General features: G+C 37.9%; 1 protein-coding gene across 5 annotated transcripts; it reads left to right on the top strand.

Annotated features, from left to right (window-relative positions):
- Positions 1 to 27,700, top strand: LOC122625627. 5 transcript variants are annotated; one of them, XM_043805722.1, is made up of 3 exons: positions 1 to 353; positions 22,837 to 23,667; positions 24,421 to 24,526. In XM_043805722.1, exons 1-3 carry the CDS (start codon positions 319 to 321, stop codon positions 24,509 to 24,511), a joined length of 957 nt encoding a protein of 318 aa, XP_043661657.1. In that variant the 5' UTR covers positions 1 to 318; the 3' UTR covers positions 24,512 to 24,526. The 5 variants fall into 5 exon arrangements, 4 of the variants coding, with proteins under 4 accessions (XP_043661657.1, XP_043661660.1, XP_043661659.1 ...); XM_043805725.1 differs by lacking the exon at positions 24,421 to 24,526 and adding an exon at positions 27,682 to 27,700 and having other exon boundaries at positions 5 to 353; XM_043805724.1 differs by lacking the exon at positions 24,421 to 24,526 and adding an exon at positions 23,757 to 23,781 and having other exon boundaries at positions 5 to 353.

A 27,700-nucleotide genomic window follows, 5' to 3' on the forward strand; every position in this document is an offset into this window, starting at 1 on the left:
TTCCAAATAAATAAAATACAAAAACGAAATAAATAAGCAAAAGAACTTCCAGTGGGAAAAAATAAAGAAAACTGAAACCAAACACAAAACCAAAAGGGGAGAAACTTCCCCTCGCCCTACAACGGCAGCAGCAACGACAACGGCTGCGATAGCGGCAGCAGCGACAACGGCAGCAACGACAGCGGCGGCGGCGATAGCGGCGGCAGCGACGGTAGCGACAGTGACGGCAGCGGCAGCGGTAGCGGCGGCGGCAGAGACAGCGGGGGCAGCAGCAGCGACAGCGGCAGAAGCAGTACCAACAGAAAAAGCCGTCGGCAAATGCAAATTTCGAAATTAAATTTACAAACGAACATGTGAGTAAGCTTTTTGTCCAAAAACTCGCCGAACAAAAGAATATCATACAAAAAATAAATAAGAACTTGACTTTTGAGTGTCTAATACTTGATGAAAATAATTTACAAATATTCAGAAAAAATAATAAGAGAAATTAAACGCAAATAAAAAGAAACAAAGTACAAAATGAATAACGTTTTGGTGTTTTAGTGTTTGATTTTGGTGCAAATAGTCTACAAATATTCAAAAAAAAATAATAAAAATAGCGAAATACAAAAATAAATAACGTTTTGGTTTTTGAATGTCTGATATTTGATACAAATACCCCTCAAATAATTCTGCAATTATTCCTGAAAAAAAAAAACGAAATACAGAAAATAAGCAGCGTCTTGATCTTGAGTGTTCGATATTTGATACAACACCCCGCAAATATGCGTCAAATATTCTCGACAGAAAAACTACAAAAATAACGTCTTGGTTTTTGAGTGTTCGATATTTGATACAAATACCCCACAAATATTCGACAAATATTCTCGACAGAAAAAATACAAAATAACGTCTTGGTTTTTGAGGGTTCGATGTTTTATACAAATACCCTGCGAAATAGTCTGCAAATATTCTCGATTTAATTTTGTGGCCCCTGAAACATTTTTTTTTTAAATGTCCCATGTATAGGGATACCAAATACATCTCATCAGACGAAGAGGTGCTAGAACTTCTACACAACAGAGCTTCAAATCAAGAATACATCTCATCAGACGAAGAGGTGCTAGAACTTCTACACAACAGAGCTTCAAATCAAGTTGAAACACCGTCAACCAGCAACGCGGCAAAAATGCAGGCAGAACAGATAGCAAGTATGGAGGCCGCCATAGCAGGCGCACTCCAACGACAGGAACAGCTATTCGAGGCAAAATTAACCTCCATTATGGGAGAGTTGAGCCTACTTAGGGACAAAAAACCGAAAGTCCACACATATAAGGAAATACAAATAGACACAAAAGTAGTATGCAACGAGCCTCTGGACATGGTTAAGTCTGTGCCAGAGTTCGACGGGAAACAAGAAAGTTACGTTTCCTGGAGGCAGGCCACAACTGCAGCCTATAAGGTATTCGAAGCCTACGAAGGCAGCAGTAGGCACTATCAGGCAGTGGGCATTTTAAAGAACAAAGTGAGGGGCCCAGCGGCAGCTGTGCTTGCCTCGTTTAACACAGTCTTCAATTTCGAAGCCATACTAGCGCGCTTGGATTTTACCTATGCGGATAAAACTCCAACGCACGTTATAAAACAAGAACTTAGCTTGTCAAGACAGGGAGAATTACCCCTGCTAAAATACTACGACGTAATAGAACGGAAGCTAACGCTTCTAACCAATAAAACTATAATGACTCACGACGCAGCCGCAGCGGCCGTCCTAAACGAACAGCACAGGGAGGACGCTTTACACGCGTTCATATCTGGCCTAAAAAAGTTATTAAAAATTGCCGTTTTTCCGGCACAACCACGGGACTTGCCTTCAGCTTTGGCTTTAGCCCAAGAAGCTGAGTCGAGTAACGACAGAAGTGTGTTCGCGGCCTCTTTCGCCCGACACAATGAAGAAAAAGCCTATAGGCCAAATAACCAGCGACAAGCAGGTTGGAAAAATTCGTAGCCATACTACGAAAAAAATCAAAATTCGGGGGCGATAAAAAAAACCCTTATTTTGTCAGAACTCCAAAAGGAGCAAACAACTACGGTGGTTCCTTTAAACAAAGGCCACACAATAGCGCAGGGAATGACCAAAGCCAACCGGCACCAGAGCCAATGGAGGTCGATAGCTCCTCCCGGTCCAAGCATTCCACAAAGTGGCAAAGAGGGCAGTCGACACGGTCTCGACAGAAAATCAATTTTTTGCCGGAAGAAAACTCCGACGAAGAAGATTACGACTCCCTTGCCCAAGCGAACGCCACCGAAATAGAGGATGAGCTGGATGCAGAAGACTCCTGAAATTTTTTAGGGTAAAGTCCCTGCTTCCCTACATAACACGTACGGTAGCAGGAAAAGAAATAAAATTATTACTCGATACCGGCACATCCAAAAACTATATTTCTCCACTCCCGGGGCTAAAAGGCGTCGTGGCAGCGGAAAAACCTTTCACGGTAAGGTCGATTCATGGCTTTACAAAAATCGAAAAAAAATGTTTCGTTTCGGTGTTTAACGTAAAAACACCCTTTTTTATTTTAAACAGTCTTAAGGAATTTGAAGGCATTATCGGGCTCGACTTGCATAAACAAGTAAATGCGAAACTCGATTTTACTGGAAATATAATAAATACTAGTAACGGAGCTGAAAAGATCCAGTTCACTAGAGCAGAATACGTTAACTTCATCAAAATTGATGATGAAGACGTCCTGCAATTAAGAACTCATTCAATAGGATTATTCTTAAAAATCATAGGGCCTTCGCTGACCCAGACGAAGCCCTACCATTTAATATAAACACGATCGCCACGATAAAAACTGATGGGGAGCCGGTATATTCTAAATCATACCCGCATCCCATAGGTGTGACCGAATTCGTCAATGCAGAGGTTAAACAACTTCTTGCGGACGGCGTGATAAGGCCATCCAAATCTCCCTACAACAACCCGACATGGGTTGTAGATAAAAAAGGGACAGATCAAAATGGAGTAAAAAAGAAGCGACTAGTTATCGATTTTAGGAAACTAAATCAGAGGACAGTCGACGATAAGTACCCTATACCGACAATTTCGACAATACTGTCAAACATGGGCGAGTCTAAATTTTTTACGACTCTCGACCTTAAGTCAGGCTTTCACCAAATAGAGCTGGCAGAAAAAGATAGGGAAAAACAGCATTCTCTATAAACAACGGCAAATACGAGTTCTGTAGATTGCCATTTGGGCTTAAAAACGCCCCAAGCATTTTCCAAAGGGCCATCAACGATGTCCTACGGGACGAAATCTCGAAAATCTACGTCGATGACGTCATAATCTTCTCAAAAACAAAAGAAGAACACGTTAAAGACGTGGATTGGGTTTTAACGAAACTCTTAGAAGCAGACATGAGAGTATCTCAAGAAAAGTCAAAGTTCTTTAAAAAGAGCGTTGAGTACTTGGGGTTTATTGTGTCGCAAGGGGGATTGCGAACTTCACCCGAAAAGGTAAAGGCCATAAAACAATTCCCCCTACCAAAAACGCTTTTCGAGCTCAGATCATTTCTGGGCCTAGCAAGCTACTATAGGTGCTTTATAAAAGACTTTGCGAAAATCGCAAGGCCTTTAACGAGCATCCTAAAAGGCGAAAACGGAAAAGCAAGCAAATATCAGTCAAGAAAGATTGACATTGATATGACTAAGGAACAGAAAGAAGCGTTCGACAGGTTGAGAGAAATCTTGGCATCAGAGGACGTTTTATTTTCATACCCAGACTTCAAGAGACCATTCGATTTAACAACGGATGCGTCGGGCTTTGGTCTAGGAGCAGTGCTATCTCAGGATGGCCGATTACTATGATATCGCGCGCCCTGCGGGATAACGAGAAAAACTATGCAACCAATGAGCGAGAGCTCCTCGCCATAGTTTGGGCGCTAAAAAACCTCCGCAATTACCTGTACGGTGTAAAAGGCTTGCAGATCTTTACCGATCACCAGCCACTTACCTTTGCCGTTTCAGACATAAACCCTAACGCGAAATTGAAGCGCTGGAAAGGGTTTATCGACGACCATGGTGCTAAATTGGTCTACAAACCGGGGAAAGAAAATCTTGTGGCAGACGCTTTGTCTCGCCAAAACATAAATGCCCTCGAAAATGAACAAGATTCGGATGTAGCAACCATTCACAGCGAACAATTGCTGACTTACACCATAGACACAACAGAAAACCCGGTAAACTGTTTTAGGAACCAAATAGTAATTGAAGAAGGAAACAGCTTCTCGGTGGACACATTCATCTTGTTTAAAAGCAAGGTGAGGCACATAATAAGAATCCCTAACCGGGAAAATCTTCTTAATGCTCTACAAGAAGTAGTAAATGCCGAGGTAGTGAACGCAATATATTGCTCCTTACCGATCTTGGCATTTATTCAACACCGACTAGTTGAACTGTTCCCAAGCACTTCTTTCAAACACACGAAGAGCTTTGTCCAAGACATTACCGATGCAACCGAACAACGGGAAATCGTTATAACGGAACATAACAGGGCCCACCGAGCCGCACAGGAAAACGTAAAGCAAATCTTGAGGGACTACTTTTTCCCTAAGATGCTTCGGCTAGCAACAGAAGCAACTTCAAATTGCAAGACCTGTGCAATGGCGAAATACAAACGTCACCCATCCAAGCAAGAGGTAGCGAAAACACCGATACCCTCCTTTGTGGGGGAAATCCTCCACGTTGACATTTTTTCAACGGACGGAACCCTGTTTCTCACCTGCATTGATAAATTTTCAAAATTCGCCACAGTGCAAGCCATCGCATCGAGGGCTATTTCGGACGTAAAATCCCCGTTATTGCACATAGTAAATTTCTTCCCGAAGATAAAAACCATTTACTGCGATAATGAAAGATCGTTGAATTCTGAAACCATCAAAACGATCCTGCTAAACCACTTTAATATAACCATTTCCAACGCCCCGCCTCTACATAGCACCTCAAACGGTCAAGTAGAGAGGTTTCATAGTACCCTGGCAGAAATTGCCAGATGCTTGAAGCTCGAAACCAACCTGAACGATACGACCGAATTGATTCTGCTAGCAACTAACAGATACAACAATTCAATTCACTCGGTTACTAACGAAAAACCGATTGAAATTATCCACTCGAAGTCTAAAGAATTCGAAGGGATAATTAGCAAAAAAATTAAGCGGGCCCAGAAAAAGACCCTTGACCAGGTGAATAAAGATAGGACCTATAAGGACTATCAAGTTGGTGAAAAGGTGTTCTTAAAAACAAACAAACGCCTAGGGAACAAACTTTCTCCGCTATGTTCGGAGGAAACCATAGAGGCAGACCTGGGGACCACGGTCTTAATAAAGGGGAGGGTGGTCCACAAAGACAATCTACGATAAACACCTTCGCAAGATCCTTGACCCCGTTTCCTATCTTTTTATATTTTTTTTAGGTTACGATATTACATTATAATCCTTATACTAACGACGGTATGGACAGACGCGAAGGTAAGACTTAACGACTATACGAACGCGGACTACATCCCAATAGAAGACAACGAAATTGTCATCTGGGAATCGTACGGATACTTACAACACTCGACGAACATGACAACGTACGAAGACTACGCCGACCAGACGGAGACGATGACAAAGACATTTACAGACGACCACAGGACTCCAGTAATAATGACGGACTTGACACACATTCGCAAATTAGTAGCCACCTTAAGATTCCACCATAGGGCTGCTAGGAGTCTAAATTTGATCGGGACAGCATTAAAGGTCATCGCCGGCACCCCCGACTTCAATGACTGGGAAAAAATTAAATTCAATCAGGAACAGTTAGAAAGAACCGAAGAGGGTCAAACGGAATTGAATATCAAATTTCAGACACGCTTGAACGAACTCGCTAATTCATTAAACCAAATTAAAAAAACTGAAACAAATAGAGAAACCCACCTCCTGGAAATCATTTTGGCAAAAAATAGAATTGTTATCACAGATTTAGAGAATATTCTTATGGGCTTAACCCTGGCAAAATTAAACATTGTAAGTCCGGCAATTTTGGACGAAACCGATATTGGCGAATTTAGGGACAGACAGCTTATTGACGTTAGCTTAATAGAATTATTAGAAGTATCTAGTGTAAGCGTTTTTCAAAATTTTGAAATTTTACATTTTTTAATTAAATTTCCTAGCCCTAAGGTCATATGTAAGAAAATTACTGTCTTTCCGGTCCAGCGCAGCAACAAGATCTTAAACTTCGAAGACGGAAACTTAGTGGCCGAATGCAAAGCTCGAAACCTCAACATCGGGCACTGCAAGACGACGGTCGGCGCCACCTTCTTCAGGGAACTTCAAAATGGCACCTGCGCCCAGCAGATAGTTTCCGGGGCTGTTGCACACTGCTCCACACTCCCGGGTCACCTGGATCCAGTGACGATTGTTGATCACGGCACTCTCATTGTGAACGACGCCAATGTAACCATAACCGACGACCAAGGACGAGAGTAAAGGATATCCGGCACCTACCTAGTAGCCTACTCCAGCAAGGTAGCTCTGAATGGTACTTGGTTCATCAATCAGCTGGGAAATTCAAAAAAGAACCCGGCTGTGTCGGCCATGGCTGTTGTAAACGTCACGGCTCATCAGAACCGATTAAGCCTTACACTCCTCCACGAGCTGAGTCTGAGGAACCTCCACCACATTGGGGCCCTTAGAAAAAAACTTACCATGGGGTCCCTCCTCAGCAACTCCATCGCCTTACTTGCTGCCCTCCTATTGTGCTGTACCATTGGGATTGGCTACCACCTCTTACGGGCCAGAAGCCACGCCGAGCCAGGAGCCAGCACTGATGCAGAGCCAGCGGGTCCCCGAGACGGCGACCTCTTAAAGGAGGGAGGAGTTAACACCAGCAGTTTTCACAGAGTGAAACTGCCGAGTTGCGGGCCATATCCGGTGGCCTGCACGCGCATTGAAAAGACCGCTGATCCCGCACTTGCGCAATTGCCCGGAGTCCGAGCCAAACATTCGCGGAGCGAGTAATCGGCCGGATACAGAAGTGCTGACCTGGCCCTCTGCCGGCAGCGCTGCAACACACCAGAGGCCTGGAGTTGCATTAGATTGTAAACTTAAGTTCAGTAAATAATTGTACTCCAGAGCTTACGCTCTGTACTTATTGTAACAATCGAATATTAATCTCTCACCCTAACGGGGGAGTAGAATAATAAATGATAATAAAATTAACATAAAGACTTATTAATTTATATGTACATACAACACACATGCAGAACTACCCTGCAGTACCAAAATTCCTCGCCCGTATTTTTCCTCGCGAGAGTTCGAAAAAACAAAAAGAAATCTCACAGGCCTTTCTTAGTAAAGTTTCAAGCCGAATTGTGTCGTGGCTACGACGCTGCCGTTGCCCGCAGATCATATTTGTTGGGACTGGTACTGAAGGGTAGCGCCGCTTGCCACGTGCAAATTTTACTATTTGCGTTAAGTATGTACATAAACATACATATTTGTATGTACATACCCGTCAGTACCAGTCGCAAAGGATTACCAAAGGAATCCCAAGGTTTTCTCCAGGAATCCTCGAGGAGTCCCAAGGAAATTTCCATACAAATCGGCGAGGAATTTTCATACAACAGGCGTTCGTGGCGAGGAATTCGAAGTACCCGAGGAATACCCTAGGAATTTCAGAGGAATTTCTCGGCAATTTCTGGGGAATATCGAAAAACAAGCAAGGTCTCTTCTCGAGGAAGACTAGAGGAATTTCCTCGGAATTTCCTCTAGTATTCTCCTCATAAATTCCTCGGGAAAATAACTGTAAACCGTGAAAAATCTCCAAAAAACGTAAAAAATTTATTTAATTGGTAAATTTAATTTTAATTTTTATTTTTTATTCCATTAATTTTTTTGCTATAATATATATTAATATCATGTAGTTTGGAATGCAATAAGCTATGCTAATTTACCAATGCGAAGCACTACTTTATATATTTCACGTTGAAAATTTTCCAAACACCACGTGTCACGTTCTACAATTGAATGCATATGCATAAGAAAAGGGGTGACCGAAAACGAAACCGAAAATTCTAACCGGCACACAGGGTATACTCGACCGTAATGATCCCGTGTAATTAGAATTACATAGGCAAATAATTAAATACGGACGCATTGGCGTTCCCTATAACGACAGTTTAATTTCTATCAAAATTTCAAATCCTTAAATCAACAAATAAATATTAAGTATACACTTAAAAATATAAAAAATATCCCACCAATTATTAAAACGGTATTCAGAAGACTATACATAGCGTTTTTTTCTCTACTCTGAATTTGGTTCCTCTCACCCTCTTTTTCGGTCACTGCTCTGAACTACTTCGAAAAAAAAACAACAAATATGAACTTCGAACATATGCAGCAGCAAAGCCAAGACAAAATTCGGCTTGACTTCGGTGTTTGAACATATGCTAAAAACGGCCTGTGAGATTTGTTTTTTCGAACTCTCGCGAGGAAAAATACGGGCGAGGAATTTTGGTACTGAAGGGTATACCATATACATACATACAAAAGTATGCATTTGTGAGAAATACTCGAGACCAAAAATTAATGCAAAAAATTATGCAAGTTTTAACATGTAGAATAGCTATTATAAATGTATATACTTATACAAAAAAAATTTCATTGCAATTGGTGTTATAATTGAAAAAAAAACTATTATTTTTGTTTAATTAATAAATATTAAAATGTTAATTATTTTGATCTTTTTTTGTGCTTATTCTTATGTTTCTTAAATTAATTCAGTATCTTATATTACGTGAGCCAATTTAGAACCGACATTAAATTAAAAATGAGAATTAATTTTTAAACGATATAAGTTCGCACGATGTTATGGCGCTCAAGGGCGACATAAGTTCGCCGTCGGCGGAATAATGTCGTTTCTATCTGGGCAAACTTATGTCGTACTTAAGCGTCATAAGATCGGTCGAAGTAATTTTTGAACGACATAAGTTCGTGCGATCTTATGACGCTTAGAAACGACATTAGCTCGCTGAAAAAAAACGCCATAATTTCGCGGACAAAATATACTGGGCGAAATTATGACGGCGGAATTATGACGCTATGCCAGTAACGGGTATAATAATTTAAGAAGCCTACATATCATAGTTGACAATAATTGAAATTTAGCCTTGCAACTCTACTAGAAGTGTTTTTGCCCACCATCGGCATATTAGCCATACTATGGGAGCTATAAGATACAGTTGTCCGATTTAGCCAATTTTTTTTCTACATGTTATAATTTAGATTTTTGGGAAAAATATCATAACGATGTCTGAACGGGAACTATTTATGGCCGCGGTTCGCTACAAGTCCAACCACTGTGCAGTGTAGCGACGACTAGACTCTTCGATCGGTACATTTAAGAAGCTGTTCGTGAGACATGACAGTGATTACTTTTGCAGATTCATCATTTAAGGGTCTTAGTATCATAAGAACTGTCTCTGAGTACAATCCTGTTCAGCTGACGGAAATCAATACAAATTTTGTTTGTTCCGTTTTCTTCTTCACTATGACCACTCGACTTCCGAAATTTAACGTTGGCTTCTGTATTATTTCAGTCTAAAGCCAATTGTCCACGCGCTCTCTTTCGGCGGCCGCTTCCATAGGTGAATACCGTCTTGGTTGGTGACGAAATGGTTTTATTTGTTTGTCCGGTACGATCCTCTTTTGTACAGGACACTCGATTGGAGATTAAGCAGGCTTGTAATTGTCGACCAACGGCTAAATTATTTGCTTGAACTGTTCAGAAACGTCTGTTATTTTCGGTCTCGACAATATTGTATATAGATAGCTCATTATTTCCGGAACAACAAATTGTTTTACCTTAGCTCCATCGACACACACGGCTCCCGTAAATGTATTGTTTTTACATTTCCTATGCCTCGCAGTACAGTGAAAAATTCTGCAAGTTTTACGTCTGTCAGTTTCTTAAAAACTGAGTTGCAAACGATTAACACATCCGCTCCATTGTCCACGAGACAATTTATTTCAAGTCCGTTCACTGAACCACCTGCACAGGTCTGGATACTTGTGGATACTCTCTTGCATGTTGTATCTGTCTTGCAATCCTTTCTCAGGTGCTCAGCTGACCCGCAATTAAAGCAACGAGCATTTCGGTGGCTTGTATGTGTTTTTCTTGCCACCACTGTATGACTTGACTTGATTGGACATGCACTTGCGGTGGTATATCTCGAATTTCTCTTTAAACTTGTAAAACTCTTTGCAGCTGTACAAGTTAAATTTGAATTCACTTGATATATCTAATCCGTCCACAATGTATCCAATAAGGGACTCTTCGTCGATCGTTCCCTGTGCTACTGTATTTCATAATGAAAATATTCTTTTGAAAGCTCTCATCATTCTTCTTTATTCGCTCTCCCAGATTGACGTGTATATCAGCACTTCTCATTGTACGCCTACATTATGTAGTTAATACGTTTTTCAACTGCTCAAACTTATTAACTACTTCCCAATCTAAGAACAGGTTTGCCAGCTTTGTTCTCTTTCCACGTGCATGTAAGCATTTCTGTTGTTCGCTCAAGCCATATGCCTCTGCCTTTACTCGTTACAAGCAGTCCAAACAGAGTGGACAATTTTAACTAGCTTCTCGCGGTTCATTCCAAAATTCCATTCCTGAGGAGAATGTTAATTGAAGGCTTAATTATACCCGTTACTCGTAGAGTAAAAGGGTATACTAGATTCGTTGAAAAGTATGTAACAGGCAGAAGGAAGCGTTTCCGACCATATAAAGTATATATATTCTTGATCAGGATCAATAGCCGAGTCGATCTGGCCATGTCCGTCCGTCTGTCTGTCCGTCTGTCTGTCCGTCCGTATGAACGTCGAGATCTCAGGAACTATAGAAGCTAGAAAGTTGAGAGTAAGCATACAGCCTCCAGAGACATAGACGCAGCGCAAGTTTAACGATTCATGTTGCCACGCCCACTCTAACGCCCACAAACCGCCCAAAACTGCCACGCCTACACTTTTGAAAAATGTTTTGATATTTTTTCATTTTTGTATTAGTCTTGTAAATTTCTATCGATTTGCCAAAAAACTTTTTGCCACGCCCACTCTAACGCCCAAAAACCGTCAAAAACTGTCAGTGATGAAGACTCTCCTTCGCACTTCCACTAGCTGAGTAACGGGTATCAGATAGTCGGGGAACTCGACTATAGCGTTCTCTCTTGTTTTCTTTTGCAACGCTTCTGGGAGATAGAAAGTTGTCCGGACCCAATAATTCAGTCTACATAGGAAGAGTTAGACTGTTTTTGTTTTTTTTCTCTCTTTTTTCTTATTTATTTTAAGTGACAAACAATAAGTTGTTAAATCTTATTCTAAACTAATTAATTATCATTTTATAAAATGATTTGACTACGTGGCCTAACAAATTTAACTGATTGTTCGTTGCGGTGCAGTCGGCTTTAGCTGCGTACTTTAATAAGTTTTCTTGCAAGGGGATTCTGATGTGTGGCTAGTTTTTCCTTGTATTTTTATTTTTTTCTAATATTGTCTCAATGACAAATTTTATTTGTAGGTCTCTGTGTATACTTCGGAAGATACCATGGAGGTCCAGTTATGATTCTTAGAATCCTAGACTGTGCTCGCTGTACAATATCGATGCTGCTTCTCGATGCATTGCCCCATATGGGTTTTAGGACAGAGTTGTACAAAAGGAGTTTCTACTTCAGACTTAGAGGAGAGCGAACGTTTATAAGCCAGTTTAGATCCCTTGCTTTAAGTTTCAGGTGCGTCGTCTTGGCCTCTATATGTTTCCGCCAGGTGAGTCGCTTGTCCAGATGAATACCTAGGTATGTTACGTCATCGGCTTGTGGGATGGGAGTGTGGTTCATGACCAAGGGCGGGCAGCTTTGCTTGTTTAGGGTAAACGTAACCTGTTTGCATTTTTGTTCGTTTACTCGTATGCGCCAATCTGAAAGCCAATGCTCTACACATGTTGAATGACGTGCTAGTTGCATCGTAGCTTTTATCTGGATCGACTCAGTATTGCGGTATCGTCAGCGAATGTGGATGTGGTAAGCTGGTGGTCTGTTGGGATGTCTGCCGTGTACAGGGTATATAGAATTGGGCCCAGAACACTTCCTTGGGGCACTCCAGCTTCTATGGTACAATCGCTTAAAGTGCTTGAACTGCATCTGACCGCGAACACTCGTTGGTATAGGTAAGAATTTAGAAGCTTATGAAAGTTTTGAGGTTTGATTATTTTAAACATAAGGCCATCCAAACATACCCTATCGAATGCTTGTGCAACGTCTAAGAATAAAGCTGTGCAATATTCTTGATGTTCAAAAGCAGTTCGAATTTCTGTTGTGTTGCGGTTAGTCTGCTCAATAGCTCCATGTTTTGCGCGAAAACCAAATTGATGCGTTTTGGTTTGAGGCGTTTTTTCAAATAACTTTTGAGTTAAAGAGCAAGCAAATTTGTAGAACTGCACACATTGCGAGCTCGATGATCATTTTCGGGGATATTAAATCGACGCTAGGTGATTTTCCAGTCTTCAGTTGCTCTTTAATGACCTTCGTTATTTCGCTTGGCCGAAATTCTATGGGATCTTGTGGTGCCAAGTCAGATGCAGTTAAGGATGGGAGAGTGAATGAGTTATTGACTGGATTTGGTGGGAATACTTTTTTGAGATGATCAGCGAAGGCCCTTGCTCTTTCCGTATTACTGCGAGACCAGTTTCCGGTAGAGTTACGAAGGGGTACAACAGTTTCTGTTGGTGGGTTTCCATAATGAGTTTTTAATGCTGGTGGGCGTGAGATTCTCAATATACCGTAGTTGAGCGTCCGCTTCTTCGTTCTTAAGCGCTTTGGTAAGTCTGCGAGAAGCTGCTTTTAGTCTACGCTTTGCGCCAGGTGATCTGTGCTCCTGCCATTCCCTTCGAAGACGTCGTTTTTCAAGCACTAGCAGTTCAGTATTTCGACTTGTCATGTTAAACTTTATATTGCGTGCGTGGGTGACTTATGGAGTTGTTGCTTTTGGTGCAGCGACTAGTGTTGATTTCAGGTCACCAGTAAACTGATCAATGTCTTTCTCGTTTTCAAAGGGTGATTATTCTGTCCGAGATTCCTATCAGCAGGCCATGCGGAGGTTTCTATATCTTGAGAGGAAGCCTAATCGGAATCCTGCCGTGAAGTATTCTGCACTCATGAAGGAGTATTTTCGCCTTTCGCATATGTCGCTTGTTTCTTCAACCCTGGTCAGTTATTTCCGATACTTCCTACCGCATCACTGTGTCATGAAAAAAGATAGCTCTACAAAAAAGCTACCAGGTGTCTTTGACTTCTTCTGGTTACTCTCTTAATGATCTGTTAATGTCGGGTCCCGTCATCCAGCCCAAGCTGTTTCATACATTAATCCGGTTTCGTTCGCACCCTATTGCTTGTACAGAGGACATCTGCAAGATGTATCGCTGTGTTAGGATTTCGCACGAGGACAGATACTTGTAATGCATTTTATGGACGGACTCACCAACAGAAGAAGTTAAAGTGTATAAACTAGACCCTGTTACGTACGGCACCAATCCAGCCTCCTACTTGTTGTGTTGCTCCATTAAGCTGGATCTTTGTGGTGCAGATCTCTTAGCTAGACTTATGCATGAGGTAGCTAGTCTAAAAATATTTAATGACCGGTATTACTGTTGGTGCGACTCGACTGTGGCGTTGTCCTGGATTCGTGATGAACCTTCGAGATTCAATGTTTTTGTGGCTGATAGGATTGCATCTATTCCGACAGCCTTAAATCCAGCCGACATTCTCTCCGGAGGTGCTCTTTACTCTGAGCTGCACGAGTTTCCGGTCTGGATACACGGACCGTTCTTTCTAATCGGGTCAGAAAAAGATTTGCCATCTGTTAGTCTTACTGAGATGCTGCTGCCTGAGCTTCGAAGTGTATTGCTCCGTATGTGGGCATAACCATTTGCTATAAATTTGCTATAAAGATGTTGGGGATAAAGCTAGTCATTGAATTGTGACACATGTAGCTGAGCTTCTCAAAGACAGTAGCTAACGGCAGAGTCCGTATACGACAGCAATTCGTCGTCCCAAGCGCCTAGTACCCAGCATCGCAGTCCGCACTATCCTAGTCGCCATAGTATGGGAACGCTTCCCTAAGCCCATCTGCTCGCAACCTATATATGCAAACTATATGCACATATAAAAGGATAAAAATATGTCGACATCGGTGAATTGTTATTAACTGGTAGCGGTGTCTGTTGTAATCTTCGCAGATTGCGTATGGTAACTTTTTGTTGATGTTACTACGAAGATACAATTTAAATTTAATTCGAAATTGTATGTTTAAGTTTATTTAAGTTGAACGTCCTGTAAGATGTCTATAATGAAATATATTCCATAATGGGTACCTGAGCTAAACAGTTTCAATGTAAATGGGTAAGGGCCACGAATATATGTTTTTTTACAGGTAGGGAGGTCCAAGCCGAAGAGCAACAACACATTATTTATGCGAGAAAAGGTATTTCTCGTCTTCTTATTTTACTATTATTCGCATCGACTGTATCCTGTCCCTTAACTTCCTAACTCTGTCCACAAATTTTAGTGTGTGACGGAGGTTTTGATTAGGGAGTATCGCCCCCTAGCAATTTCCCTCAGGTAGTCGGATTCTGAAGCCAAAGTATGCACCCAATCGGTATTCACTTCATCGCGTTTGTCTCATAGTTATAATATGCCTTTGAATCCTGTCTTTTACCCAAACATTTTAGAACCATGGTTAAAAGAGAATTCTCGTTGCTTTACTTGTAGGAAATATATTATTGTATGTTAAACTAGTTCTGGACTTATGTAATTGTAGTTTCTTTTCTTAAAGGCACACGCCCTTTTTCTCGGATCACTTAAATTTTTGTGAGAAGCATCTGAATTAAACTAATTAATATTACTGGTAATTGATACATTTTATAAGCAACAACATATAAAACTCAGTAAAAGTTATTTTTTAAGGTAAATAGTTGTAAAACATTAGTATACCCGTTACTTGTAGAGTAGAAATAAGCGCTTCCGATCATATAATATTATATATGTATATATAATATAGTAAATGTTGTGTGTGAAAATATTAGGATTTATCAAAAAAATTAATTTTAAATAAGTTCAATATCGAATATTTATTTTACAATTTATAACATCTTGATAGAAGAGCATTTTTATTTCTAAATTCATTATTAGGGATATACACAAGAAAGAACGCTATAGTCAAATTCCCCGACTATCTGATACCCGTTACTCAGCTAGTGGAAGTGCGAAGGATAGTCTTTAACACAGACAGTTTTTGGCGACTTGTAGGCGTTAGAGTGGGCGTGGCATAAAGTTTTTTGGGATATCGAAATTTACAAGTCTAATCCAAAAGTGGAAAAATATCAAAACATTTTTCAAAAGTGTGGGCGTGGCAGTTTTGCGCGGTTTGTGGGCGTTCGAGTGGGCGTGGCCAAAAGTTTTTTTTCAAATCGATACAAATTTACAAGACTAATACAAAAATGAAAAAATATCAAAACCTTTTTTAAAAGTGTGGACGTGGCAGTTTTAGGCGGTTTGTGGGCGTTAGAGTGGGCGTGGCAACATGAATCGACAAACTTGCGCTGCGTCTATGTCCCTGGAGTCTGTACGCTTAATCTCAACTTTCTAGCTTTTGTAGTTCCTGAGATCTCGACGTTCATACGGACGGACAGACGGACAGACGGACATGGCCAGATCGTCTCGGCTATTGATCCTGATCAAGTATATATATACTTTATATGGTCGGAAACGCTTCCTTCTGCCTGTTACATACTTTTCAACGAATCTAGTATACCCTTTTACTCTACGAGTAACGGGTATAAAAATATATCAAAATATCGATTAATCGATATATAAAAAAAGCGGCATATATAGTGATGTTTTTTCTCATGATAAATTGAATATCGTTTGAGTGAAAAGAAAACGTACCGAAAACGGAGGTGAACCTTGCAGTTCTCAACGTGGTCCGATTGCATGGCAAGCGGTCAGCGCTCCAACGGCGGATATCGCCGCCCTGAGTCAGCACGGGGTGCGGGGTAAGGTGGAGTGTCAGCGTTCCCGTGATTGGTACGACGGATGACGCCGTACTGAGTCGGCTGAAGTAATTTAAAACAGCGCAACCTGCAATGTTTGCAGCAATTCCATTAAAATTCCACACATCAAAACTCTTGTCACACTTCACCAATAGGTATAAGTATACATAGTCAAGAAGTGCAAGTTTACAATATAAGAATATAAGAATCTATCCATACCAGCAACTTAACTATTTTTTAAATTGTATTTTTTGTAATTGTATTTATTATATTTTGAATTCAAAAGTATAATGCGTTTAAAATATTTTGTTTACCTGGTTCCGACTAAAAAATGCTTTGTTGAATTCGTTTGTAAAAATCAGCTAATAATTCATTAAAAAATACATGTAACAAAATCTCTCAAAATCTAAAAAACTTTGTTAAAAATAAAACAGATGTTTTCTTTCAATAACAATATTATTTTATTTGTCTATAAATACAATAAAATTAATTCAGCTTTAATCAAGAGAAGCTATTGGTGAAAGTGAAACCAAAAATTATTATATTAACAAAATATTAAAAATACTCGATATATCGATTTTTTCGGAAGATATATATTTTAGAATTTTTTAAAAAGTGAAATATCATACTTAACTTTTACATATTTCACAACCTTTTTTATGGACTAAAAGCATTGTTATGATTGGCGATAATTAGTAGATGTTTTCACAAGTATTCGATTAACCTATAGTCTGCTTAGATTATCGAACAAGTTAATAATGAACTAGTTCTTTGGTTACAACTCCAGATTTTCCTCTTATTTTGTGTGTGAACTAATATACTTCAATATAAAGAATATCTTATTTGATCGGATCTTGGTGAATATGTAGTGTTACATATGGACATTTATCGAAGCCCAATCTAGCACATATTGACTAATTCGGGTATGTGATATTATTCTAAGCATACATATGTTGAAACTCACAAATGAAAAGTGCAAAGTGGGTGGTAATAAAATTAAAATAGTTTTTCTCTTATGAAATCCATAAATTAGAAATATGCTAATTCCTGTAACATAATAAAACCAAGAAAAATCGATAATTTAGTTCGAACTAAACAAACAGTATGACGAAATATGTATTTATGTGTATGTGTATATACAAAAATGCTTAAACAATCATTTTTTCTTTGTTAATTCAGATCTTATTAATACGAAAATGTATAATACCTGACTCCTATGAGTACACACCTATGAGGGGAGTGGTAAGGTATAACAATGAAAGAATTGCAATAATATTCCCTCTATTCATTAAAAAAAATGAATACGTACATATATGTATATATTATTTTGTCTATGCCGTCTACGCCTGCCGCTTAAAATGTTTTGCGCTTGAAGGAAATATGTACATATATATACACTCTTATTAACCCGTTCCAAGAGATTTGATCTTAAGTTATTTTAATCGGGCTTAGATCGTTTGTTAGTAATATTTTAGCTTTTTCCGTCATTTTATCAAGCTATGTATATTTAATAGCAACTCGCTTCTATTTAAAGAGTATATATAAAGTAATTTTATTGTTATTTTTAAATTATTATAGGTTAACATTTAACAATATCTGTATAGGAACTTAAATCATTTTCAATTATGTTTTACATAATATATAATATTTATGGTGTGCGTATGTATTCTGATATTTTACCAAAAATATTCAGTAGCTTATTATTGATTGCGTTTATGTCCTAAACTTTTTTTTTGTAATTAATAATTAAATTTCTATATATTTTTTCAAATTTTGTATTCTTGGATATACTTTGAACAGATATTCCTATTTTTGTATGTTTACCTTTACTTCATTCATCGCTCTTTCTTTTGAACCATTATATTTTTTTAATGGCTTGTAATGCAGTCTAGTTTTTAACCTTTTGTGTATTACCACTTTTTTTTTTTTGGTGTATTACCACTGCCGGTGCGACGAGGGCAAACGGTCGTAATGATATTCTAGCTTCAGAACCTTGGAACGAAAAAAATTTTTTTTACTTAATTATAAGAACGTTGACTATAGCATGAAACAAGCTTTTTTCAAAATTTGAAAATTTCACAAAATTGCAGCGATTTGAAACCAAAATTGCACTTTTTGACCATGTTTTCCAATCTAAAATAGACTATAAGAAATCGGAAAAAAAAAATTTGTCAAAAAAAGTCTGTGTCATGCCATAGCCAGATGTTTTGTGTATAAGTGACGCTTTACAGATTTAGGATATCTTCTATAGTTTCGAAGAAACCTTGACAACCGTTTTGAAAAAGACTACTTTTGGGAAAACGCGTTTAAAGATAAATGATACGTTTGCATGTTTTTAGTTATGTCTACATTAGAAATATGCAAAAAAAAAAATTAATTTTTTTAAACCGCGAAGGTAGACGACCCACTTAATTGAATAGCTGTTTCTAGGAAAGTTATTCAATATACATAATATATATAATATATTATATATATATATATCTATATATATACAAATTGAGAACAAGTTTGCTGAATGATTATAACTCCAGAACGCATGAGCCGATTTCAACGGTTTTGCATTCGTTGGAAAGGTCTCGGGCTCCGTTAGGACAAGAGCAAAGAAAATTCTGGAAAAAGTCAAAAGAAAAGCGGGAAAAAGGTTATTTACATGCAGCGCCATTTTTAAAACATAGGATGTGTACTGTGCATTTGAGGTTAAACTCACCACTTTCACCTTCTTCGACTTCCTCATCCTCATCCTCCTTCTTCTTCATCAATTAGAAGATACACGAGCCGAACGCCATAAAGCAAGAAGACTAAAGCATCAACAATCACGCAGGTTTTCAGAAGAAGGAGGAGGAAGACGAAGAAGGAAGAAAAAGGTAGAAGAAGAAGAAAGAGGATGAAGAAGAAAAAAACGAAGACGAAGAAGGAAGAAGAATGAGAAGGAAGAAGAAGAAGGAGGATTAAGAAGATGGAGTAGGAAGAAGGAGAAGGATTAAGAAGATGGAGGAGGAGGAAGAAGGAATACGGAGCATGAAGAAGTCAGAAGAAGAAGGAAGAGGTGGAAGACGAAGGAGGAGGAGGAAGACGAAAAGGGATAAAACGGTGAATTTAACCTTAAATGCACGATCCACATCATTTACACAGTTAAACTTACCACTTTATTGAATCTAAAATTTCATTGATTTAAGCTGCATTTTTTTTTATTCAATTTTGTGCTTTTGGAAATCAAATTGGATATTTTATTTGGAAAAATTGACATTGAACATAAACATGCGTGTTCAATAACACAATGATCAATCTGCAGAACGGTTTTCGAAGCAATTATTAGAAATCGGAAGTGGCAAAGTTCCAAATACAAATGGCTTGATCACTTTGCCAAACAATTTTTGTACAATTCTACAATCTAAAGGCAAATTAATAGAAAGCGTTTTTCCAAATAAAATTCGAAATCATAGAAATCACGATTGGTTGGAATTTAAATGCACCAAAATTGTGCAATGGCACAAGATTGGTTGTAAAAAAATTGATGCCGAATTTAATTGAAGCCACGATATTGACTAAAAAAGCGAAAGGAGAAATGGTGCTCATACCGCGTATTTCGTTGATACCAACAGACATGCCGTTTGAATTTAAGCGACTGCAATTCCCAGTGCGTCTATCATTTGCCATGTCCATCAATAAGGCACAAGGACAAACGCTTCAAGTATGCGGGTTGAATTTGAAAGAGCCGTGTTTTTCTCATGGGCAGCTATACGTAGCCTGTTCAAGAGTTGGCATTCCAAACTCTTTATTTGTATTCGCTCCAAATGGACAAGTTTATCCAAATGTTTTGTAAATAACAATTTTCAAATAAAATAAATGAATAAGGGAATTTTTCATTGAATTTTAAGACTGCATGCGGCGAAGCGCATAGTGCCCACTAGTATAATATATTATTCAATATATACAATTGAGAACTTAAATCCATGTTTCCTAAAATAAATCTTAGAAATATATTGTCCTGTTTCTTGTTTCTTGTTTCTTGCCAATACAAGATATTTAAATGATTGCATTCTGGGACGGCTGTTCTAGTAGTGTTTTCTAAAACTTTGTTTTAAAATGTTCCGCCATAAGAGTTGTCAAAGTCGAGAAATTAAGTTTACCATATTGTATGAAATTCTCTAAATATGTACTTATTTCGTTGACAAGAACAATTTAATTTAAATCCAATGAAAGAAATCTCAAAATTCTTATTATATATAGATAGAATTGAATAGGATATATTTTAAGATTGTGGGTTTGACCAAAGACATTAGAATAACAAGATGCGTAACGCCATACAATTTTTTGCACACGGTTTTTTTGTGCTGGCTCTAGAGCTGGCTCCAGGCTCCCTAGAAATTTTGTTCAAAAGTCAGAGAGCCAGCAGCTCTCTTTTACGCATACAGCGACAGCTAACCACTGCACTATGGGTAAAAACCCGGAAATTTTGGTATTTATTCCAATTTTAAGGATAGACTTGAATTTTTTTATATGTATTATTAGGATTAATAGAATTTCGAATTTTGTTTATTTTTTGATCTGACCACGCCTTTATCTCCGCCCACAAAAGCTTGATGTATAAAGTTCTGCCTCCGAATTTTGAAGAATATCAATTACTTCTTTTGGGAGGAGTTTCTTTTTTCCAAACTTACTTCGATCTCTTAAACAAAGACTTGAAAGCAAAGGATCAGATGAATCCATTGCTCTATTGAAAACATCTGTAATATTTGCTAGTCGACTACATTGCCTAGCGTGAGATATTCTATCACTCTTGTAGAGTTTGTTGCGCGCTTCTGACGCGTTTTCTCCAAAGCAAAAGCATTATCAGCAATTATTTTAATGGGATGATTTTTCTCAATTTTCTTTTTTATATCATGTATGTATGTTTTCACTACATATGCTTTTTTTTAATACAAATGCCGTTCCTGCCTGCTTCGTTTTTTTTTGCAGAAATTGAAGCAGCATGAACGAGAAGTGGTGTTGAATGCCCTTGTTCGGCAGCCAGCTTATTTGCTAATTTTCTTTTAAGTTAAGGTCCTGCACCTTCATATGTTAACTGCTTTCGACCCGGTTTGCATTGTGTCATTTCTGGCTTATCAATAACGACAATAATTTTAGACGCAAGCCACAATGAATGATTTCGTTTGAATCGCTCCAACATTCGATTGCATTTCCTTAAGTGCTTGTTCATCGATAGCTCGTAAAAATGTTCTAAAAATATTTGTATGCTATCTTGTTACTAAGGAATCAAAAAATTAAAGCAGCAGTAAAATATCAATTACAATAAAAATTACATTAATATCATGTTTTCGACTTTTTACCCATAGTGCACTGTATTGGTGCACACGTATGCGCATTCATTGAAAAAATGTAAAAATGAAGTTCTTAGACTTAGAAATATTAATAGCCCAATCTACATATGTTCATAATAATACATAATAATTTTCAAATATGACTTTACATTAGAATAATTTTCATTAGAGTCTTCAGCTTGCGACGTGTGAAAAATATTTTTATATGTTTTAATTATTTACTATAGTTATTTAGTCAAATTAATAGTATGAAAATGACCCAACTCTTTATTAATTATTAATTATCAACATAAATATAAATATTTAAACGGTAGCTAGTCTTTCGGCATCAATTTTTAAATAATACTATATCAGATCATATCGAAATTGACCAAAACATTAATCAAATTCGATTCTTAGATCAAAGTTGATTTCGGCCCGAAAATAGTCTTCTAGCACAAGCACGCACACATACACACTATCTCCCTAATTGTTTTTACTCATCCAAGCACGACAATTCTATTTGTAGATTTTTACGCTCTCAATTTTAGGCGAGCGAAAAGAGAGCAATTTTGGTCGTCACCAAAAAAGTGGCTGCATAGCGCAAAACCAATGTAGGGCCGTTACGCATCTTGTTATTACAATGTTTTTGGTTTGACAGTTTTGGGCGGTTTGTCGGCGTTAAAGTGCGCGTGGCTTTAAATGTTTTCGGCACATACAAATTGGTAAGACAAGTAATAAACAAATTTTTAAATTTTTTTAAAGCATGACAGTTTTTGGCGGTTTGTGAAACAAACTTGCACAGCTAAGGTGTCACCAGGATCCGCATACGGACAGACAGACGGACACGACCAGATCGATTCGACAAGTGATCCTTATCTAAAATGTGTACTAAGTAGGGTCTCAAACGGTTCCATCTACCTCTACTTTTTTATGAATTAGGTATAGTCTTCTTTTAATACCATTAAAATTCGATAACGTCGAAAAAAAGGGTCGATAATTGTTATTTTCAATTTTCAATTTCAAAGGTAAAAAGCCTAAGTAAAGAAATGTAGGCCCTCATTTGGTTTAAATTTTTTGAACAATCAAAATTACATACGGAGATGTAACAGGTGAAGGTAGAACATATAAAGTATATATATTCTTAATCAGGATCAATAGCCGAGTTGATCTGGACATCTTTTCATCTGTTTGTCCGTATGAACATCGAGGTCTTAGAAACTATAAAAGCTAGAAAGTTCAGATTCAGCGTGCAGACTCCAGAAACATACACGCAGCGCCATGACCCATGAGTAACGGGTATCAGATAGTCGGGAACTCGACTATAGCATTCTCTCTTGTTTTTTTTACAGTCTTCAAATATGCCACAAGTATCCGTATCTCAAAAAAAATTTGATTCCTTTTTCAGTTTAAATATAAATTTAACTCACATAAACATGGACCTTTCATTGACGCACGAGTCTGCAAACATGCAAGCCCAATTTGCATCTTTTCAAAATTATGAACAATTTTCGGCATCAGGATATTCAAGCACTCCTGTATATATAACAAAGCCCCCAGGAATAGGTGCAATAACAAAAGTTGCGCCTCACTGTTCGGTTCTCAGCACTCAAAATAAGATTGAGACAACATCTACAGACAATTCTATTCCAGACATTGAAAATCATCCATTAGCTCCCACAGTGAGATATGTACAAGCTGGTCAGTTTGAGGATACACCCGAATATGGTGTAGCTGGTCTACCTTGTGGTATAGACTCTGAGTACACAGCGGACGCTGTCGTACCTTACTGCTATACGTCGGATGCAAACTATACAGGAATTCAAAACCCAACTTCAAATATTAAACCATTTTCTGGAAGGCCTTTTAATGATAACCTAAATGCATCAGAAGCTGGCGCAAATTCCCAATGCCGAACGTTTAAAAGTTCAGCTGAATTTAAATTACCCCAATTCGCCATGAGCTCTATAAATACTGTGCCGCAAAGTTTGGGAGAAAAGGATGACTACATTGGAGGATCAGAAAATGATATTTGTTCTACAATGAGGTGGCGGGATCCAAATCTTTCGGAAGTTATAAGCTTCTTGAGCAACCCGAACAGTGCTATAAAGGCTAATGCCGCAGCCTATTTACAACATTTGTGCTACATGGATGATCCAAACAAGCAACGTACAAGATCCCTGGGAGGAATACCGCCATTAGTTCGTCTGTTATCTTATGATTCTCCAGAAATACATAAGTAAGTATAAATAATAAAATAAAAGATTATTATCACTATCTTCTACGGTCATATTGTTTTGTTCATGTTTTTCATACCCATCAATTTAGAACATGCTAAGAAATATTCAAAAATTTCGGATAAATTACAAAGAGCACATGAAGTGATCTCCAAATGACTTTCTATTTTTCTGTTATTTAAGTTTTTGTAGCTCAAATAATTTATTTTGAGGATGTGGCCGGATATAGTTTGTATTCTTGTAATTGTTCATTTTTTTCAATAATGATTTGTATATGTCTTAATCGTTTGAAAATCCACTTCTATTTATCCTTTGCTTTCTCAATGGAAGTACTATCTATCCAATAAAGCATCTTTTTATCCAAATACGATCACCTAAAATATTTCCTGGTCGATCTTTTATTTTTCTTTTACCTATTTATTTTTTTGTTGGCGGTTAGTGCAATAGATTGTTTATATATATAAGTAAACAAAAAATAAATGAAACACTTTTTCTGAATAATCCTCTAATAAAAAGTTTATTTCGTTTTGTTTTTATACGTTTAAAAATTGAGTGAGTTTCAAGGCTAAATTATAACAAAGTGTACGTAATATAATATTTATATGATCTGTAGTTTACAAAGATTATTGTAGGCCGTCGCCAAAGTAGCTCTCGTTGTAACTGTTTATAGAGTACTAATGATGCTTTTAAATAATTCACTGATAACGCCGAATCGTTACATGTGTTTTCTTTTTGTAATTACCGTCGGAATGCAGGCTGAGGAAGACAGCAAAGCACTTTGGAGCTAAACCACTCCGAAAAAAATCGGACTATTGGCCTGAGTTACATACACTACATCCGTTATAACATTTAACGATTTCTGCTAAGAAAAAAGTTCAACTTAGTTGTTTATGGAATGCCTAAATTATTTTACAATTGTTATTCAGATTGTTTTTATTCATTCATTATTATTGCCAAAATATATAATAAAAAAGCTAATAAATCCGCCTATTAGACCAACCGACATAATTTGTGCATAAACAACAGTGCAAATCATACAAGCTGTTTAAAGCTTTAAATTAGTTAATATCGCTGATGGTGGTTACATTGTTCAACAATATTTTCTGCAGTATTCAGAAAAGGTTGAAGGCGGTGCGCTATAAAAGGAATTTCGTTAGATACGCAAGGGTGCACCTTGCAAAGACAGACTGTCAGGAGGAGCTTTTGTTAGAGGTAGGACTAAATATTAATCTTAACTTAGATAGCATAATGTGGGAATGAGGTAACTAAAAATATGTTGCTTGGAAAAACTGTCCAAATAGATCGGCCATTGACAAATACGGTCGTATTTTCAAAAAATATCGAGGAGAGAAGTGGGACAAAATATTAAACTCGACTCAGATACAGCATAAGAATAAGGTGAGAATAAGGTAACGTAGAATAGGTGGCTTGGAAAAGCAGTACAAATTTATTTTAATTTAACTAGTTACGCCAGCCCCTTTTATTTTAATGGGATAGAATGAGGTAAGGAATTTTAATTATCACCGTCCCTTTTTAAACCCGTTACTCGTAGAGTATACTAGATTCGTTAAAAAGAATGTAATATGCAGCAGGAAGCGTTTTTACCATACAAAGTATATATATTCTTGATCAGTGTCAATAGCCAAACTGGCCATGTCCGTCCGAATGAACGCCTCAATCTCAGGAACTATAAATGCTAGAACACTAGCAATCTTTTGGAACCCTTTTGATATTTATACCCGTTACTCGTAGAGTAAAAGGGTATACTAGATTCGTTGAAAAGTATGTAACAGGCAGAAGGAAGCGTTTCCGACCATATAAAGTATATATATTCTTGATCAGGATCAGTAGCCGAGTCGATCTGGCCATGTCCGTCTGTCCGTATGAACGTCGAGATCTCAGGAACTACAAAAGGTAGAAAGTTGAGATTAAGAATACAGACTCCAGGGAAATAGACGCAGCGCAAGTTTGTCGATTCATGTTGCCACGCCCACTCTAACGCCCACAAACCGCCAAAAACTGCCACGCCCACACTTTTGAAAAGGTTTTGATATTTTTTCATTTTTGTATTAGTCTTGTAAATTTCTATCGATTTGCCAAAAAACTTTTTGCCACGCCCACTCTAGCGCCCACAGACCACCAAAAACTGCCACGCCCACACTTTTGAAAAAGGTTTTAATATTTTTTCATTTTTGTATTAGTCTTGTACATTTCTATCGATTTGCCAAACAACTTTTTGCCACGCCCACAAACCGCCCAAAACTGCCACGCCCACACTTATGAAAAATGTTATGATATTTTTTCATTTTTGTATTAATCTTGTAAATTTCTAACGATTTGCCAAAAAACTTTTGCCACGCCCACTCTAACGCCCACAAACCGCCAAAAACTGTCAGTGCTGAAGACTCTCCTTCGCACTTCCACTAGCTGAGTAACGGGTATCAGATAGTCGGAGAACTCGACTGTAGCATTCTCTCTTGTTTTAAATTTTGTATATGCCTTTTTGCCACGCCCACTCCAACGCCCACAATCAGCCCAAACTAACACACCTCAATTTTTTTCACTTTTTTTTTCCGATATTCAAGAAATTGTTAAAATTTCTCGTTCACATTTCCACTAGCTGAGTAACGGGTAGTAGGGGAACTCGACTATATATGTAATTCTCTCTTGCTTATCCTATAAAAATAAGCTTCGAACTCATTATATCCGTAAATCAACATCACAAAAAAACGAAAATTTGATTCTTTACTGGAACTACCTAAAGAGGTTTTTGTACTGCAGTTGTGCTTCTGAAGAGCAGACTTATGCCGGTAATCCGAACTCAATATTCCCCGAAAAAGTATTTGGCTTTGCTGATTTTGTGTCTGAAGACCCAACTTGTGACGTTTATCTGGACCTGTAAACCATTCGGGACAGGTGGAATCACTGGATGTGAAACTAGTGCAGACAAATCGGCATTTATAGTGGTCAAGTTGTGCACAGCCCCCACCACGTATTGATCGGATTGCTCCAAATTGTTTCAGGGTTTTCTACGAACAACATCTGATCAACAGTGGAGTCCTATTGATCACTTAAAGGAGGATGCGGGGTGTTCCCTTAAGGCAGCCCACCACAAGCGAATATTTTTCACTTTGGAGAAAGCTTATCGCAATTAAAATGCGAGTTTAGGCGAAAAGAAGATCATCAGTTCGATAAAAACTGTTTTTAGCAAAAACAAATATAAACTCAGATCGCAAAAAAAAAACACGACCGTTCGCATTGATGTCAAAGTTTACTTACACCCATCTTTTCCAAAACAGTGATTTTTAAAGTGTTCCAACTCACTGCACGTCGGACAAAATTTAAATTTGCTACAGGTATATATAACAGTTATTCGATTAGCAAAAACGTTACAAAAAAGTAATTAAGATCAACAATGTGTTACCGCTAACATGAACAACGATTTGAAGCTTAAAGAGTAAATCGCAGCCAAAGAGAAAGAAGAGACAAAATGGAAGTGAAGACGAAATCGTATCACAGCACATGATAACCAACTCTGACATTGAGCTGAACAATAATATAGAACAAACAGATAAGATATTGGTCACCGCCATCCATGTCAGGAGTTCGGACACAAAATCATATTGCGCCTGAACTGACAGCTCTCGAAACTGACAACTGTTCTCAAAATCAGAAAAGCAAAGAAAAAGCACAAACTGCAACGAGATTAGTTACAAATGCAGAATTAGGAACTTAAAAAAGAAGCCACTTCCCGATTTCTTGGTCCTTTTTATAATCAGACAACATTCCAAAGTATGCCAATCATACGCTGCCAAATTTGTATATAAAACACTTAAAAAAATAAAACATATTTAAAAAAACAATTTCATTGTTACTTGTAAATTAACTATGCATATATATCTAACTTTAGCAGTATGTGAATAAGATATCTTTATTTTTAAATGGAATTCCATTAAACTCGTGAACATTTCATAAACACACCCGTCACTAGCAAATCTTTTCTTTTTAATTGTTAGATAGAGGTCATGGAGGTGC

The sequence above is a fragment of the Drosophila teissieri genome, unplaced genomic scaffold (assembly GCF_016746235.2).
Source record: "Drosophila teissieri strain GT53w unplaced genomic scaffold, Prin_Dtei_1.1 Segkk19_quiver_pilon_scaf, whole genome shotgun sequence".
NCBI lineage: Eukaryota > Metazoa > Arthropoda > Insecta > Diptera > Drosophilidae > Drosophila > Drosophila teissieri.